General features: G+C 46.3%; 2 protein-coding genes across 2 annotated transcripts; one reads left to right on the top strand and one right to left on the bottom strand.

Moving 5' to 3' along the window:
• Positions 1-651: 651 nt before the first annotated feature.
• fsbp (fibrinogen silencer binding protein) lies at positions 652-4,375 on the bottom strand (the record flags this gene model as incomplete). Its single annotated transcript, XM_079225852.1, has 4 exons — positions 652-1,734; positions 1,987-2,158; positions 2,343-2,398; positions 4,171-4,375. The coding sequence occupies 4 exons, from the start codon at positions 4,373-4,375 to the stop codon at positions 1,361-1,363; spliced, it is 807 nt and encodes a 268-aa protein (XP_079081978.1). The 3' UTR covers positions 652-1,360.
• A 912-nt stretch (positions 4,376-5,287) lies between these two features.
• On the top strand, positions 5,288-11,140 carry wdr6 (WD repeat domain 6). Its single transcript, XM_079226692.1, has 6 exons — positions 5,288-5,360; positions 5,628-5,774; positions 6,015-8,883; positions 9,185-9,262; positions 9,557-9,673; positions 9,966-11,140. Exons 1-6 carry the CDS (start codon positions 5,291-5,293, stop codon positions 10,954-10,956), a joined length of 4,272 nt encoding a protein of 1,423 aa, XP_079082818.1. The 5' UTR covers positions 5,288-5,290; the 3' UTR covers positions 10,957-11,140.
• The last annotated feature ends 3,419 nt before the right edge of the window (positions 11,141-14,559 follow it).

The following is a 14,559-nucleotide window of genomic DNA, read 5'->3' as shown; positions in this document are numbered from 1 at the left end:
GTGTGTGTGTGTGTGTGTGTGTGTGTGTGTGTGTGTGTGTGTGTGTGTGTGTGCGCGCGCGCGCGTGCTGTTTCATATTCATGAGGGAACATCCTGACAGGGACACGCTTTCCTGGAAGACTCTCTGACTTGTGTTGACTCTCAAAGTGTCCCGTCACATTCGGAGACGTTCAGCTGCCACCCTGACTGCCAGCAAAAACAGAAGCACCCAGCTGTCACAGAATATAACCAGCCCCCAAATGTATTTGTTCATTTCCACCTGCAGGGTCTGAAACAGAACCTGATCGGTGCTGCTGCTAAGATTAGTAGAATTTAGGTCCATGAGACATGTTTATATTTGTGGAAAGACGAACTAGATACAAACTAGATGCTTGCTTTAACACGTACAGATGGTGACAAGGGGACATTTAGTTTATTCACTTTCATGCCGAGAGTTAGATGACAAGATCAGTACCACTTGTCTCTGAGGTGAACCAGGAGGCTGTTAGCTTAGCTTAGCATAATGACTGGAGGCAGGAGGAACTATCAGCAGAGGCTGTAATAGCAGCGTAATAATGGTGCGTGGGCCACAAACTGTACTCTTGGCCATGAAGAGTATGTTTCTTTTCTTTGATTCGTCACCTGTCTGTAGTCAACTCCAACTTTGAGCCAAATACAAATTTATTTATAAAGCAAAGACTACAGTTGAAGCGTACATACTCATGTTGGCATGCAAAAGAAGCCGTGCAGATAAAAAATCATGATTAAAGATTGTCCGTTTCATTTCTACACCTAGAGTAATTAGATGTAATCTCAATACATTCTTTAAAATTACGTACAATCTCCCCGGAAATGGGCTATGACCTTTACAGACACCATCAACCTTAAAAACCAATGAACATCTCATTTTGAATACTGAAGACCCGCTGATGAAATGACAGATAAAACAAAACGGTTACATTGTGATTTTTATCTCAACCCCTACGTGATGTGCAAAGTATTCAGTATTCATAGCATTTCTTGTGTTAGTACCACATCTTGAATGAAGTGTTGTCCTGAACCGGTTTGGTTTGCGTTGCAGAGGGATCGTTTGGCAGTTTGACCATTTGGAATAATGTAATGTCCTTCAAACAGCTACATTTGTACTTTTGAGTTGTCTGCTAACCGAGTAATAAGTAATGTCACTTGTGCTTTCAACCGCAACCAAATCAGAGAAGTCTTACGCAGGCGAAGGTAATGTCCCTCTTTGTGTAAGAACGGCCGATTCAAAGCAACGGAGAATCCTCCTTTTGCATTCAAATACGAGACGATGTGTAAAAAGAGTGTGGCACACAGACTAGAGAATCCAAGAACTAACACAAGGTGCGACAGTTGGAGCAGTTCATCCAGACGGTCCAAACGTCTTCGCCTCTTCGTCGCTGCTGCTGGAGGAGGACGGCGGCACGTCCTCGCCCATCTTCTTTAGCTTGGCTCTATAGTAGGTCTTCTTCATGCGGAAGGCCTTCTCCTTCTGCCGCGCCGCTCGCCTCTTCTCCCTCACCAGCTCCTGCTCCCACGCCAGGACCTTCATCCGGTTCTCCCACTCCAGGATCTTCATCTGCTGCTGCTGCTCCAGAGCGTCCGCCCTCTGCTGGTGCTCCTGTCTCGACAGGTCTACGGGGTCTGCGGGGTCGAGCTGAGACGAGCGGCGGGTCGATCCCTCCACCTCGCCGCCCGCCGCCGGGTGCAGACGCTGGCTGATGACCTGGGAGGTGCCTGAGAGGTCAGAGGTCAAAAGAAAAGAAGGTCAGTGTCGTAAACCCTGTTTTTGGTCCAACACCTAGTGCTGAATGCATTTAGCAGTTTCCAAACAACACACCGCTGGTATCTCAGAGGGTGTTTAAACCGCGGGAGCTTTCACACATAAACATATTCATTCAAAGGTCACCGGTATTTGCCAGTGGAAAGTTCACTGAGCAAGTGTCTCGAGGCAACTAATGCTGTGGCAGCTGGCGGGGCTTTATCGACCTGGGACTCTCAAGTAGGCGGTGGGAAAGGTCACTTCCTGGAGCTCTGCAGCATTGTGGGAGGCGGAGTTTGGAGCAGGGCTGGACCAGTCGCTGGACCAGTCGCTGCTCGTTAGTCTGTCCAAGGGGTCCCGCAGGAGACAGAGGGCCACGTGCTCCTTGCTGTCCTCAGTCTGAGGCGGAGAGAACAAAGTGTTTGTTTGAGTCAGTGGTTCCCATAGGTGAAGGACCCCCATGCAATTAAACAAATTAGTCCACGGACCCCAATCGGATAACCTTTTCCCAGGATCCCTCCTCCCAATCTGATAGGAATTTAGTTTCTAGATGTTTTGTCACAGACAGCAATATAATATTTACCTGCTTCACGCTGCCGTTCGTCTGTACAGCGGAATTTATCGGCATCATATTGTCTGCTGAGAAGAGAAAAGAACAAAAAAGACTGCAGGTAAATGTATTTCAGGAAAATAAGCAGAGAGCGCCTCCCTCTGGTGAGTGCAAGAAAATCCCCTTCACACATAACACGCGTACAAAGCAATAAACGTTGCAGCATCATCACATGTATTGATTGTTTTAATTTGTATGGATCATACCAAGTAATGAAGCATGATGGCAAATGGACAGACATTAATCTATTTAGGGATTTGAATCAAAAGTCAACAAAGTTAGCCTCAAATTAACTGAGTGCTGTTGTGGCACTTCTAACGCGATAACATTTCAACATTAAATTCGAGGATCATTAAATCAGTTTCCAGGTGGAATTCCTTTTACGTGTAACTGTTTACGAGCTGATGCTTTGGGGCAGCAGGAGTCTTTAAAACGGAGGATTTGTTTCAACCTCACTGAAGTGTCCAACGAAATTATTAACACAACAAAAAACTAAATCAGTGCTGCGTTTTGGATTCTGATCTCACTCACGATACTCTCACTAGATGGCAAGAGACACAAGGAAGTCAAAATGTTCTGTGAGAGATCAGGAAAGTACACAAAGAACAACTAAACTACAGATTGTAGAAGCTGGAAAAGTTTATTTCACGAATGATCATGAAATAGCCCAAAATACTTTGGGAATTAGAAACAAAAAGAAGAGCAACACATTTGTTAATTTAGGATAATGCAAAGGCAGATTTGTATTTATTTAGAAAACAAAACAAAAAAAGAGCCGGCAGTCTTAAGACTCTGGAAACATTTGAGGAGCTCTTAAAAGGTCAGTTCACCCAAATGTCATAGCTAGATGCAAATGTTCAGGTCTGAGAAAATGCCCCAAATTGGTCGTTGAACCTACAACATATCGTACAGGGGTTTGATGTGGGTGTTTTTGTAAAGTGTAATAACTGAACTGTTCAATTGGGAAACAACATTAAAGTAAATGTTACACCAGAATTGTTAATTGAGACATTTTATCCACAATAATGGTATTTAATAGGTTTTAAGAAACATTTTACTGAAAAATACCTGAATTACATCACAGCTAGAGCTGCAAAGATTAATTGATTCATTGTCAACTAAATTACAGGCAACTATTTTCATAATCGATTAATCGGCTCGAGTGAAGTCAAAATGCAGTGATCTCAGCTTCTGAGACGTCTTTACTCCTTTAGGACAGTAAACTCTGAGTTGTGGACAAAACAAGACATGTGATGACGTCATCTTGGGCTCTGATCGATTGTTTCAACAGTTCATTGACTAAACGACTAATTCATGATTAAATTTTTTTTTTTAAGTATAAAATGACTATTACATAAAAGTGAAAAACCGCTCTGTGCTGCTGATGAACCAACAGATGTTCAACCACAGCAGCTCCTTGGCTCCACTGCAGAGACGTGTTGACTATTGTTTGCAAAGCTCTCATGGTCCAGCCTACGAATCATGAGGAAGTTTAGGAAAACCATGCGAGATTATGACGGATTACAATCCCGGAAGCAAATCCCTCTGCCTCCTACAAACACAGACAGAATACACGCCCCGAGGGGAAAGCTGTGGTTGATGACCTGGAACAGATGTTTCTGCACGCGACGTGTACACTGTTGTTGCAGCCAAATACAGACAGACAGACAGACAGACAGACAGACACACACACTCCCACCACCAACAACCAACAACAACAACAACACTGCAACACCACAACCCGCAATGCAACCCGCTGAGCGAACAGTGATCGGTCCCTGTCGCCAACAGCCCCCCGTACCTTCCCTCATCTTGCGGACCGCCGCTTTGTGGCCAGCTCCCCCTGCGTGGCTCGTGAGAGCAGCCTCGCCCATGGTCTGAACTTTGATGGATTTACAACAGGCCGTGCATCGGGCGGAGTGAATGTCCTGGAGCTCCTTCACCAACCAGTCCTTGTAAATCACCTTCGAGAGCCAGGACTCCTGGAATTTACATTTCCCAGGCATGTTAGCGCTGAAAGTGAGCCGGACAGCTACCTTGAGGTTAGGGGCCTCTTCCGCTGTCTCCTGCTGCGTTCAGGGGCTCCTCGGAATAGCCAGTAGCTGTCCGCGTCGTTGCGCATATTAATTGATATTACTCCATGTATTGTTGACATAGCGATAGTAAGAATCTGTGTGTGTACTTCATGTGACTGCATGTGATGTTCCCGGATCTGAAATAACTGAAAGTATCACAAAGAAAGTACAGAAACAGCACAAGTGTGTCTCTGCTGGTGTAGTGAAGCCAAAACAAGCAAGTATTTATCTGTGTCAATACGTGTCAACGAAATTTAAAGAAAGGGACAACGAAAGAATAAATAGCATATCAGAGCAACAATATCTTTGACTCACTAAACAACTTAGTTTTCCAGAAAACACCTAAGGGCAGCACAACGCAATGGGCTCGGTCACATGTGTCGCTTTCTCCAATAGAAATACGACTAAGCCTCTCGTCCAACCAATCAGCGTTCAGAAAGCCAGCAGTGTGTTCTGATTGGTTTAAATGCGACACGGAAGGAAGAACGAACAGGGACACATGGGTACTAACTAGAGCGCTAATAAATATGTTTTAATGCAGATTTGAGGCACGTTTATTTTCCGTTTGAGGGTCTTTGTAAGTGAATTAAGTAGCGGCACATAATTCACTTACATTTATTCATACACACCTAATAACACAATGAGTGTTCTTGCTGTTAGCTTGTTTTGCTAATTTGGAAGGCTAATAGTGAATCAATATAGACTATTTTTTTAACATTCACATATTTAAAATGCCGGTCAGCCATCTTCTCTAACCATCGTCTTTAACAAGTGTAATGTGTCACTGTAAATGTTTCAGACACCTTTGATGATGTGTATCTGATGGAAGTTATTGATCATCAAAGGATGGAGACAGCAGCCCTTGTGGCTCCAGTCACAGCTCTGGAGTTCCTTCAGGATGCTTTTCTACTGACAGGTAGGAAGCAGTGCTGGAAGTCAATATAGACATGATATGAATGTGTTATGCACAAATATGGATGGAAGAAACATTTTCTGACTATGATCCATAATTATGCATGTTTGAGCTATTCTTCTCCATGGGTCGAACAGTTTAAATGTGGCCATATGTTTTAAGCCTAATGTTGGGGAGTATGCCACTTATTTTTTCTGCTTATTTTGAAAGTGGACTAAACACTGTGAGGGATCACACAACCCACATTCTTCTCTTACCCTGTCCTGACAGGTGAGGGTCCAGTCTTGACGGTGTTCAATATCCATCCTCTCCCCGAAATCCGTGCCTCGCTGAGTGTTCTCCATCAGTACAGAATCCATGGGATACGGCCTCGCAGTCTGAAGGCTGTCCCAGCACAGAGATCTGTGAAGAGAGATGGTTAGCAAAAGCAGATGTTTGTTTTCACTGTGTCCAGGGAGAGCTATGTACAAACTTGACCAGCTAATTTGAGTGAAATTAGATGGACAGATGAGTCTTCATTTTGTGGTTATCTACACGATTGAAGAACTGTCCAGTGTTGGTAAAGAGTTTGCCCTCTACTTATTTATTTACTGATGTTTTTTTGATTTATTCACTCTAAAAAATTACCAAAATCTCCTCTTGTTTGTCAATCCCCAGAACCGAGCTCTACGTCGGAGCCCAAGTTCTATGACCTCGCACTGTTTGGAGGCAAGGCCGTGAGGCTGGTGAGGCTCCATGTGGATCTCCAGGATGGGAAGCATCTGCGCTTGGAGATTCTGGGCCCCCTCGTGAAGCTACAGGACTGGGCCCTGGATGTCCGTTGGCTCTGTAGAGACAAACGCTCACTGCTCTGTGTGGCTGGAGCTCACAACAGTGCTCTTCTTCTGGACATCGTTACAGGAAATGTCCTGTTTCAGCGCTCCTGTCTGGAGGGATGTCTGCTGTACTCTGCCCGCCTTCTGGTACACAAATCCTGGGTAGATACCGTCTTGGTAGGAGGGACTGTTTTCAACCAACTGGTTCTGTGGAAGCCTGGGCGAGGTGGAGACAAAGGCGATGATTCTGAGCATCAAGCTCCAGTTGAGAGACGTCTGCTGGGCCACAGTGGGGTCATCTTCAGCATCTCTTACCTCCAGGAGAAAGGATGGCTGGCTTCGGCCTCCGATGACCGCAGTGTGAGGGTCTGGGGTGTTGGTGCTTTAGGGGGCCCTGAGGGGAAATGTGGAGACGTGAACCCGGCTTGTTTAAGGGTCCTGTACGGACACCAGGCTCGGGTTTTCTCGGTGCGTCTCTCCCCAGGGAATGTGTTCAGTGCTGGTGAAGACGGGGCCTGTTTAGTCTGGGATTGGGCTGGAGGTGGCACGGTGGTTCGGACGTTAAAAGGACACCGAGCAGGGGGGGTCCGTGCACTCGCAGTCAGCGAAGGAACAGGAGATGGAGAGAGATGGGTGGCTACAGGGGGGGCAGATGGAGGGGTGAGGTTGTGGAGGGTGAAAGGGAGTGAGGAAGGGAAGGACAAAATGGAAGACGCAGTGGCAGAGAAGGTAACTGACCTGAAATTTCCAAGCCACGGCTTGCCTAAAGTAGTTTGCATGGCAGGGGAAGAGGATACAAATGCTAGTTGGAGTCAGAGTAAGTTTGTTGTTTGCACTGACCAGGGAACAGTTTACCAATACAGCGATGGGCAGTGGGAGATGGTATGGCAAGGGTCTCCCGAGTTTCAATCTTTTTGTGTGATGGAAACGATAACTGTCTGTGTGAAAGGCTCAACAGCAAAAGTTCATTTGTGTGCTGTGGGAAACCTCAGTGGATCCATACAGGTCTTCCCCATCTCTCATCCTCAGTGTGGGTTTCCTCTCACAGGTGGATCGGGGAAGATCCATAGTCTTATTTGGCGAGAGGCAAAAGACGGCATTTATTTGCTGGCATCAGGCTCTGAAAGACTCGTCTATCGTTGGTGTATAGAGGTGGAATTGGGTGAAAACTCCTCCTTGGCTCTCAGTGTGAATCCACTTCCTGCTTTCCTTCTTCCCGCCTCCGCTAAGTGCTGGCTGACAGCCGCAGTGCGCCTCCACTCCACGTCACGGGGGTTGCTGTGGGTGTGTGGGGACAGGAGGGGGTCCCTGCTTTTGTTTCAGGAGGGAGGAACGCAGAAGCAAAAGATGGGAGAGGACAAACGGATGGATGAAGGCTGGCTGATGGACAGGAAACAAACAGATGATGATGTGGTTGAGGGAAGCGGCACCGGTGGGGACAGAAAAAGTGAAATGAAGGAGGAGAGAGAAAGAAAAGAATTGGGTGACCTAACGCTGCGCCCACTGAGCTGCTTGTTTGGGGTGCATGGAAAACAAGGCGTAACTTCAGTGCGTGAATACCAGGGGCTGCTCTACAGCACCGGCAGGGACGGCTGTGTGAGGGTCTTCAGAGTGCGTTCTCTAGTAGCACCAGAACAGCTTGAAGAAAAGAGTAACGGAAAGGGTGTAGAGAACAAAGGGGGGCTTCAGCTGGAGGTTCTCAGAGTCCAGCGGGCCTGTAAGGGTATGGAGTGGCTGGAGAGGGTTTTGATCCTTGAATCTGACATTCCAGCAGAGGAAGAGGAGAGCGAGGAAGAGGAGAGCGAGGAAGAGCGAGGAGAGGAATGCGAGAACCACTACACGACAAAGAAGCAGAATTTGACAGGAAAGCTGGAGGTTCCAGAGGAGAGAGAGGATAAGGGGATCTTTAGAGGAGAAGAAGAAAAGACCAAGAACAATGGACAAGAAGCCAGGTTTGCCATTATTGGCTTCCATGCCGTCCACTTTGTAGTTTGGGACCCGGTGAGGCAGGAGAGGCTGTTCGCGGTGCCTTGTGGTGGGGGGCATCGCTCTTGGCGTCTCTGGCCGTCCAACAAAGGAGTCTGGCCCGGTTACGGAGCGCTGGTCTTCATCAAGCAAGGCGCTGTCATGGCTTCGCAACCCCCAGGAGAGGCACCGAGCTGGGCTGGGAAGGTAGGAAGGACCGGAGGATGGGGCCTGAGAGAGGGCGTCCACGGGAGGGGGATCGGGTGCGTGTGCAGGCTCGGGGCGATCAGGGGAACTGGGAATGAGATGCGAACAAACCGCACTGGAGATTTCACAAAAACTGAGGGAAGAGACGAAGCAAAGGAGATGGAGCGAGAGGAAGAGCACTGGGAGATAGTGGTGACGGGAGGAGAGGACACGAGCTTAACCGTCTTGGCGGTACGTCCCGCCTCCGGCAGCGTCAAAGTCCTCTCGGTCATTACTGACCACATCTCCAGCGTTCGGACGGTGACGGCAGTGACGCGTCCCAAGGGAGGAGGCGACAACCAGACACGGCCTCTCTCGGCCCTGCTCCTGTCAGCTGGCGGGCGAGCTCAGATGCAGTGTTACCGGCTGTCGGTTGGCTGGGACAGGCAGAAACGGGTTCCCACCTGCCAGGTGATCCAGGTGGCCGGTCACCGATTGGACGACCAGTGGGAGAAGAGGCGGAATCGGCACAAGACGGTGAAATTGGACCCAGAAACCAGGCGAGTTAACGGTTGCTTTCTGCAAACATGTGAAGGGAGTTTTTCCTGACTTCCTAATGTCTAGAAACTAAAAAGCGCTTCTTTTTTTTCCGGCGCCTTCCGGTCTTTTGTCTTCCCTCCCTTCTTCATCAAGAAAAGTTTACATTCTGAAGTTTCAAAGTCTGTATATTAAGATGTTTTTCCAATAAAATATGTGCAATAAGTTCACCAACTGTACTTGTACAGCTGAATTCCCCCCATGCTGTTGTCCTTGAAACCTACTTATGTTTTATTCTCACCAGCTGGGTCTGTGTGGTTTCAGGTACATGTCTCTCGTGGCGGTGGATGACGAGACAGGCGGTTGTCTTCTGGCTCTGGCCTGCAGCGATGGAGCTCTCAGGTTGGCGTCCGTCACGGAATCATTAATAATAGTTTTTTTTCATGAGCTGGGGAAAAATGTTAGCATTTTGAAACCACAATGTCTTCAAACTGTTGCTCTCAAATGAGTATTTCCCTCAGTGAAGAAAATGTGTTGCAATGTGAGTTGAATGTTACTTTCTTTCATGTGTTTCGTCGCCTCCCTAATGCAGCTGTTTGTCTTCAACGCTTGATTTTAAAATGCAATACGTGTCTTATAATGCTGTCCTTTTTTTAACTTCTTCTTCATTCTTGCCTCCATCAATGTCGTTTCCAGGTTGTTCTCAGTCAGTGAAGTTAAACATCAAATTGATTTGTTGTGGGAGACGTTTTACCACCAGCGCTGTGTTCTCAGCGTCGCCGCCTGCAGCCTGGAGGATAGAAAAGGCAACAGGTGAGCCGATGTTTGCTTATGTTTGTTTTCTTTTTTAATTTCCTGAAAGTTTGCGCCTTCGTCACAAGTCAGTGGACCCCATAAGAACCAGACCGTTGACTGTTTTTTTTTTTATATTTGAAATCATGCCATTAAAGAAAAGAGTAATGATTGACAACTTTAATATAGGAATGCAATATTCAGAGCTCTGTGAATTTAGGTTCACTTGACTTGTATTTTGACTTTGACTTTTTGTTTTGGGATGACATGATTAAAGTCAATCTCTCACGCACATGTTTGCATCTGTCTTCAGGTACACGCTGCTGTTCAGTGCTGCAACAGACGGCAAAATTGCAGTGTGGGATTTAACTGATGCTTCTTCCTTATCGGCCGGCACTTCGAGCCGTAGTCCAACTCCACCAATCCCCCGCCTCGATGTTCACGCCCACCAGAGCGGCATCAATTCATTGGCCGTTTGGAGGGAGGACAGTCAGGAGGGCGGTTGCCTGGTTACTGTTGCTAGCGGAGGGGATGATGGGCAGCTGACGGTGTCCACGATCAGGGTGCAGTACCCAGAGGACGGAGAGATTTCTCAGATTTCTCTACAAGCCCAGTTACAATCCCCAAACCAGCTTCATCTTCACCTCTCCTCCCAGTCCCACATCGCGCTGGCTCACGCTGCCCCTCTGACCGCCCTGAAGCTCCTGAGCCCGGATCTCGTGGTCTCCACCTCTCCAGATCAGAGGGTTTGCCTGTGGAGGGTCGACAGTACCGGCATCCACCACATCGGGGTGCTCTTCTGCCATGTTGCAGATGCTGCAGGACTCGCAGTGTGGGAGGGGAAGATGACAGAGGAGGAGGAGGCGGGAGATAAAAATAAGAAAACAAGATTTGAGTCTGAGCAGGAGCTTGCAATTTGGAGAGGGAGTCAGACGGGATTAAAAGCGACGTGTCAGACAGCGGCGCAGTTCAATAAGGACAAGAAAACAGCTGATGAGGCTGAAGACGGAGAACCTGTTGGAGCCGCGAGCGAGACAGGTGACCCAGTTAGTCAAACCAGTAATGAGAAGGGAGGTGAGACAGCTGGCGAATGTAGACATCAAACAGAGGCTCACAGCTTGGGTGAGACAGAGAGTGATGTCAACACTGAGGCGGGTTTCAAGGCTTCCTGTGAGAGCGAGAAGAAGAGAGGAAAGACGGGATGGGTGCTGGTCTGCGGCCAAGGCTTCCAGCTGCTACGAGTCGGAAATATGGAGAAGGATGCAGAGATGTGGACCACAAGAAGAGGAAAGGAGTTAAAGTGACTTCATGAGAAAAGTCAACGTGGAATCATAAGATGGCTGTGATCCAAACAATGATCTTCTCAATGGACACATTGAAACCCCCAAAAAATGTATAAACTTGTAAAATGGAATTGATATCAAATGGATTTTACGTTGATCATTTGTAAATTACTTTTTAAATAAAGTTTATTTATTCTCAAGCTTTTTCATTGCATTACATATTTATTTATTTTCACAGGTCACATTGTACTTATGTAAGGCATTTATTACTTCTGCGCTTGTTGAAGATTTAATAAAAGTAAATCCAAAAATATATTAGATATATATTATTTCTGAAACAGACAATAGTTTCAGCAGGAATATCACCAACAAACCTGTGTGAAGAGAAATAAAATATTTTTTTCTCATGGAGGTTTAGACTGATAAAAGTTTGATTTAACTTCTCTGACAACTAATGCCTGTCATACAATTCAAAAGCATTTGGTGCTCATCAAGTAAAACGTCTTCATGGCTATGTGTTTAGGCCATCCGCGGCCTCCTCCAGGGCCAGCACTGCACAAAGATGGCTGAAATGAGTTATTTTCTATACAGCATGTTACGCATCTCAACCAGCCAGGAAATATAGCTGTGTGCTGGAAGAGAGCCTTGGGACTGCGTTCTAGGTCAGAGAAAGAGAGCCTTTCACCAAATGTCTCCAAAATCTAAAAGAAAAAGATAAAATGTCACCCTTTTGTCCGGTCCTCACTACACCAAAGGCTTTCTGGGAGTTTAGTATTCTGTTTAGAGTTAGAATTAAGTTTAGATTATGGCTCGCCTTAAAGTTGGAGTTTGGTGTGTCGGTAGTATTACATCCGTCAGTGACCGTGTATCTGCTTTTCTAGTCCCGCTCTGCATTGCTCGTAAAGAATATAACGGTTTGGTGTTTCCATGTGTAACCGTGCCCACCCGTACCCTACGATTGTGTTGTGTGTGTGTGCATGTGCTCTGATATGCTAATTTAGCACTGTTGAAGCAGAAATGTGTCGTGATAGGAATTGCTAATACTTCTTAAATGGCAGGGTGTGTGTGTGTGTGTCACTGTGTGTGTCACTGTGTGTGTCACTGTCAGAGTGTCTGCCTGGTATGCAAATGTAGCTGTGTCAGATGAAGTGTGAGATGACTATAGCAGCATGTTACCTTGTGCCACTTTAAATGTCATATTGTGTTGATTCACAATCACCTGCCTGGAATTTAAATGTAAAAAGCTGATGAAGTGTGCACCTTGTGTGTGTGTGTGTGGGTCTGAAATGCTGGTGTCACCGAAGACGTCTGCTAAATGAGATGTGTGTATGCCGGTTTGCAAACCCTTTTGTCAATCTGTGTGTGTGTGTGTGTGTGTGTGTGTGTGTGTGTGTGTGTGTGTGTGTGTGTGTGTGTGTGTGTGTGTGTGTGTGTGGAGGGCTAGGTGGGGGTCAGAGCCCATGAAGGCATCCATGAATATTTTAATATTTTAGCCTCATCTCACATTGCCTTTTGTCAAGCACCCATCTCACCTCCTGCCACTCACAACGGAGAGAAAGAGGGAAAGAACGGCTAACGTCACCCTGAAAATGAACATTGAAGGGGGAGAAAGAGTGGAGGAGGAAATATGGGGGGAAAAAAAGGGAATAGGGGTTGAAAGTACACTTGGTCATTACCCCTGAAATAAAAGAAGAGAGAAAGCAAGCGCCAAAGTGTGTAACTATCACTTAGAGGTGAAGAGAAAAGAGTGGAGGGAGAGTGACAGCACCAGTGACACAGTAAAGGTGAGGGCGGCGAGGAGGGAGAAGAGTGTGTGTGTGGGAGGGGGGGAGAAATGGAGAAGGCTCCAGCTTGCACTGAGCATTACTGCCGATGTTTGTTGGGTCACAGGGAAGAGAAAGCAGGTTGAAGACAGACGAGCAGAGAGGAGACGGGGCAGAAACGAAGCAGAGGACTGATTGATGGGTGAGGGAGTGTAAGGTGAGACACGGGGAGGAAGACAGACAGGAGACAGGGTGCGGGTCTGGGATGCATTCTGGGTTTCAAGGGGAGTTTGTGTTTTAAATTAGTCATCTTCAGTCTTCAAACAATACACGCACAGAGAGAAGAAGTGAGTTATGGAGGCCAGCTTGGGAAGTCATCAGCGTCTGTGCCGATGAAGGGCTGGCCGGGTAATTGTCCCTGCATGCCTCGCGTGCGAGTGTTGTGTCTGTGAGGCACGCTTTGCTTGACCCAGGAGGACGAGGAATAAGTGTCTGTCTGTCAAAGTACGGGAGGGCCGACAGTTTAAAACCATCAAAGAGGTACACACACACACACACACACACACACACACACACACACACACACTCTCTCTCTCTCTCTCTCTCTCAGCTTTCATCACTACTCCTGACGATGGGACATTCGCTGTATTTATTTCCTGTCTTTTGACTCATGCTCGAATGTTCGCTTTTTATGAACTCGGTGTCAAGAAGATTTGTTTTTCTCATCTTTCTCAGCACTTTTGGTGCAAGGACAGAGCATTTACGTTTCCTTCGCCCCATTTCAAACTGTCACTCATACTCACAGAAGGTCTAAATGTTGCATTTGACACCAATCTGACTGACTTTATTCAAGATTTATGAGACTCTAAAGCGCACATATACACATGCCTGAGTATTTGCTCTCCGGGTGCTTTAACCTTTGCACATATTATTCAAATTTCACACAGAGAGTTGTTTCCTTACAGTTTTACAAACATCCAACATTCATTGTGACCTCTGCCAAGTGGTTGTGTTTTCACAGTCCTATACCTTTGTTTTATCAGGGTATCTATCTCTTAGTAGGGTCACAGTTTCAATATTCTGTGGATACTTCAAGGAACAAGTGATTAAGGTGAGGCGTTTTGGAAAAGGACTTTCTTAAATTGGAGAATAAAGAAACAAGGCTCAGAGTTTACAGCTAGTGCAAATATATCTGTAGGTTTTGTTCGTGTTAAGCTATCTAGTGGCTGTTGAGATATAAAGTGGTGCGGGAGGACGTGTTCTGCAGGCCAACTCGGAAGTTAGCATCGCACTGGTTCCCTCGAACAAAAAGCCAATTGGAGAAATTTGGATTATTGCAAGAAGTTCTGTGGCAAACTAACGTGTCGTTTACTTACCACATTACCATACGTAGAGCCACGCTGACATCATTCAAAATGACTGCATGTTTGTTTTGCAGTGTGTATGAACTGCTCCTCTGAGGAACGACTGTAAACATGTTTTCTACAAGTGTGTGCATGTGAACTAGTCATTCTTATTTCTGCTCAGGCTCCCGGACTGGTGATGTCACGTGACCGGCTCCCTCTCATTGGCTCCTCTGGAAGCAAAACAACAGGTGATCCAGTCAAGAAGCACTGAACTCTCCATTAAGGATATTGTGCAGCTGATTATGCAGAAGTATAATTTGGGGCTACGTATTATATTATAATGATAATATCTCACCTGATGTCTTTGTTGATTTGAGTTTAATTGTTCAGGTCATATCCCAAAGTGCAAATTGTCTTTTGTGATACTACTATCGGGTGTCAATCCAAATACAGGTAATGTTACATAAAACAAATTACTTTTGAAACCATCATTTACTGAGGGTTTTTAAATATAT

The sequence above is a fragment of the Taurulus bubalis genome, assembly GCF_910589615.1.
Source record: "Taurulus bubalis genome assembly, chromosome: 11".
Taxonomy (NCBI): domain Eukaryota; kingdom Metazoa; phylum Chordata; class Actinopteri; order Perciformes; family Cottidae; genus Taurulus; species Taurulus bubalis.
Note: the sequence above shows the minus strand (reverse complement) of the source record. Positions and strands in the feature narration are given on the sequence as shown.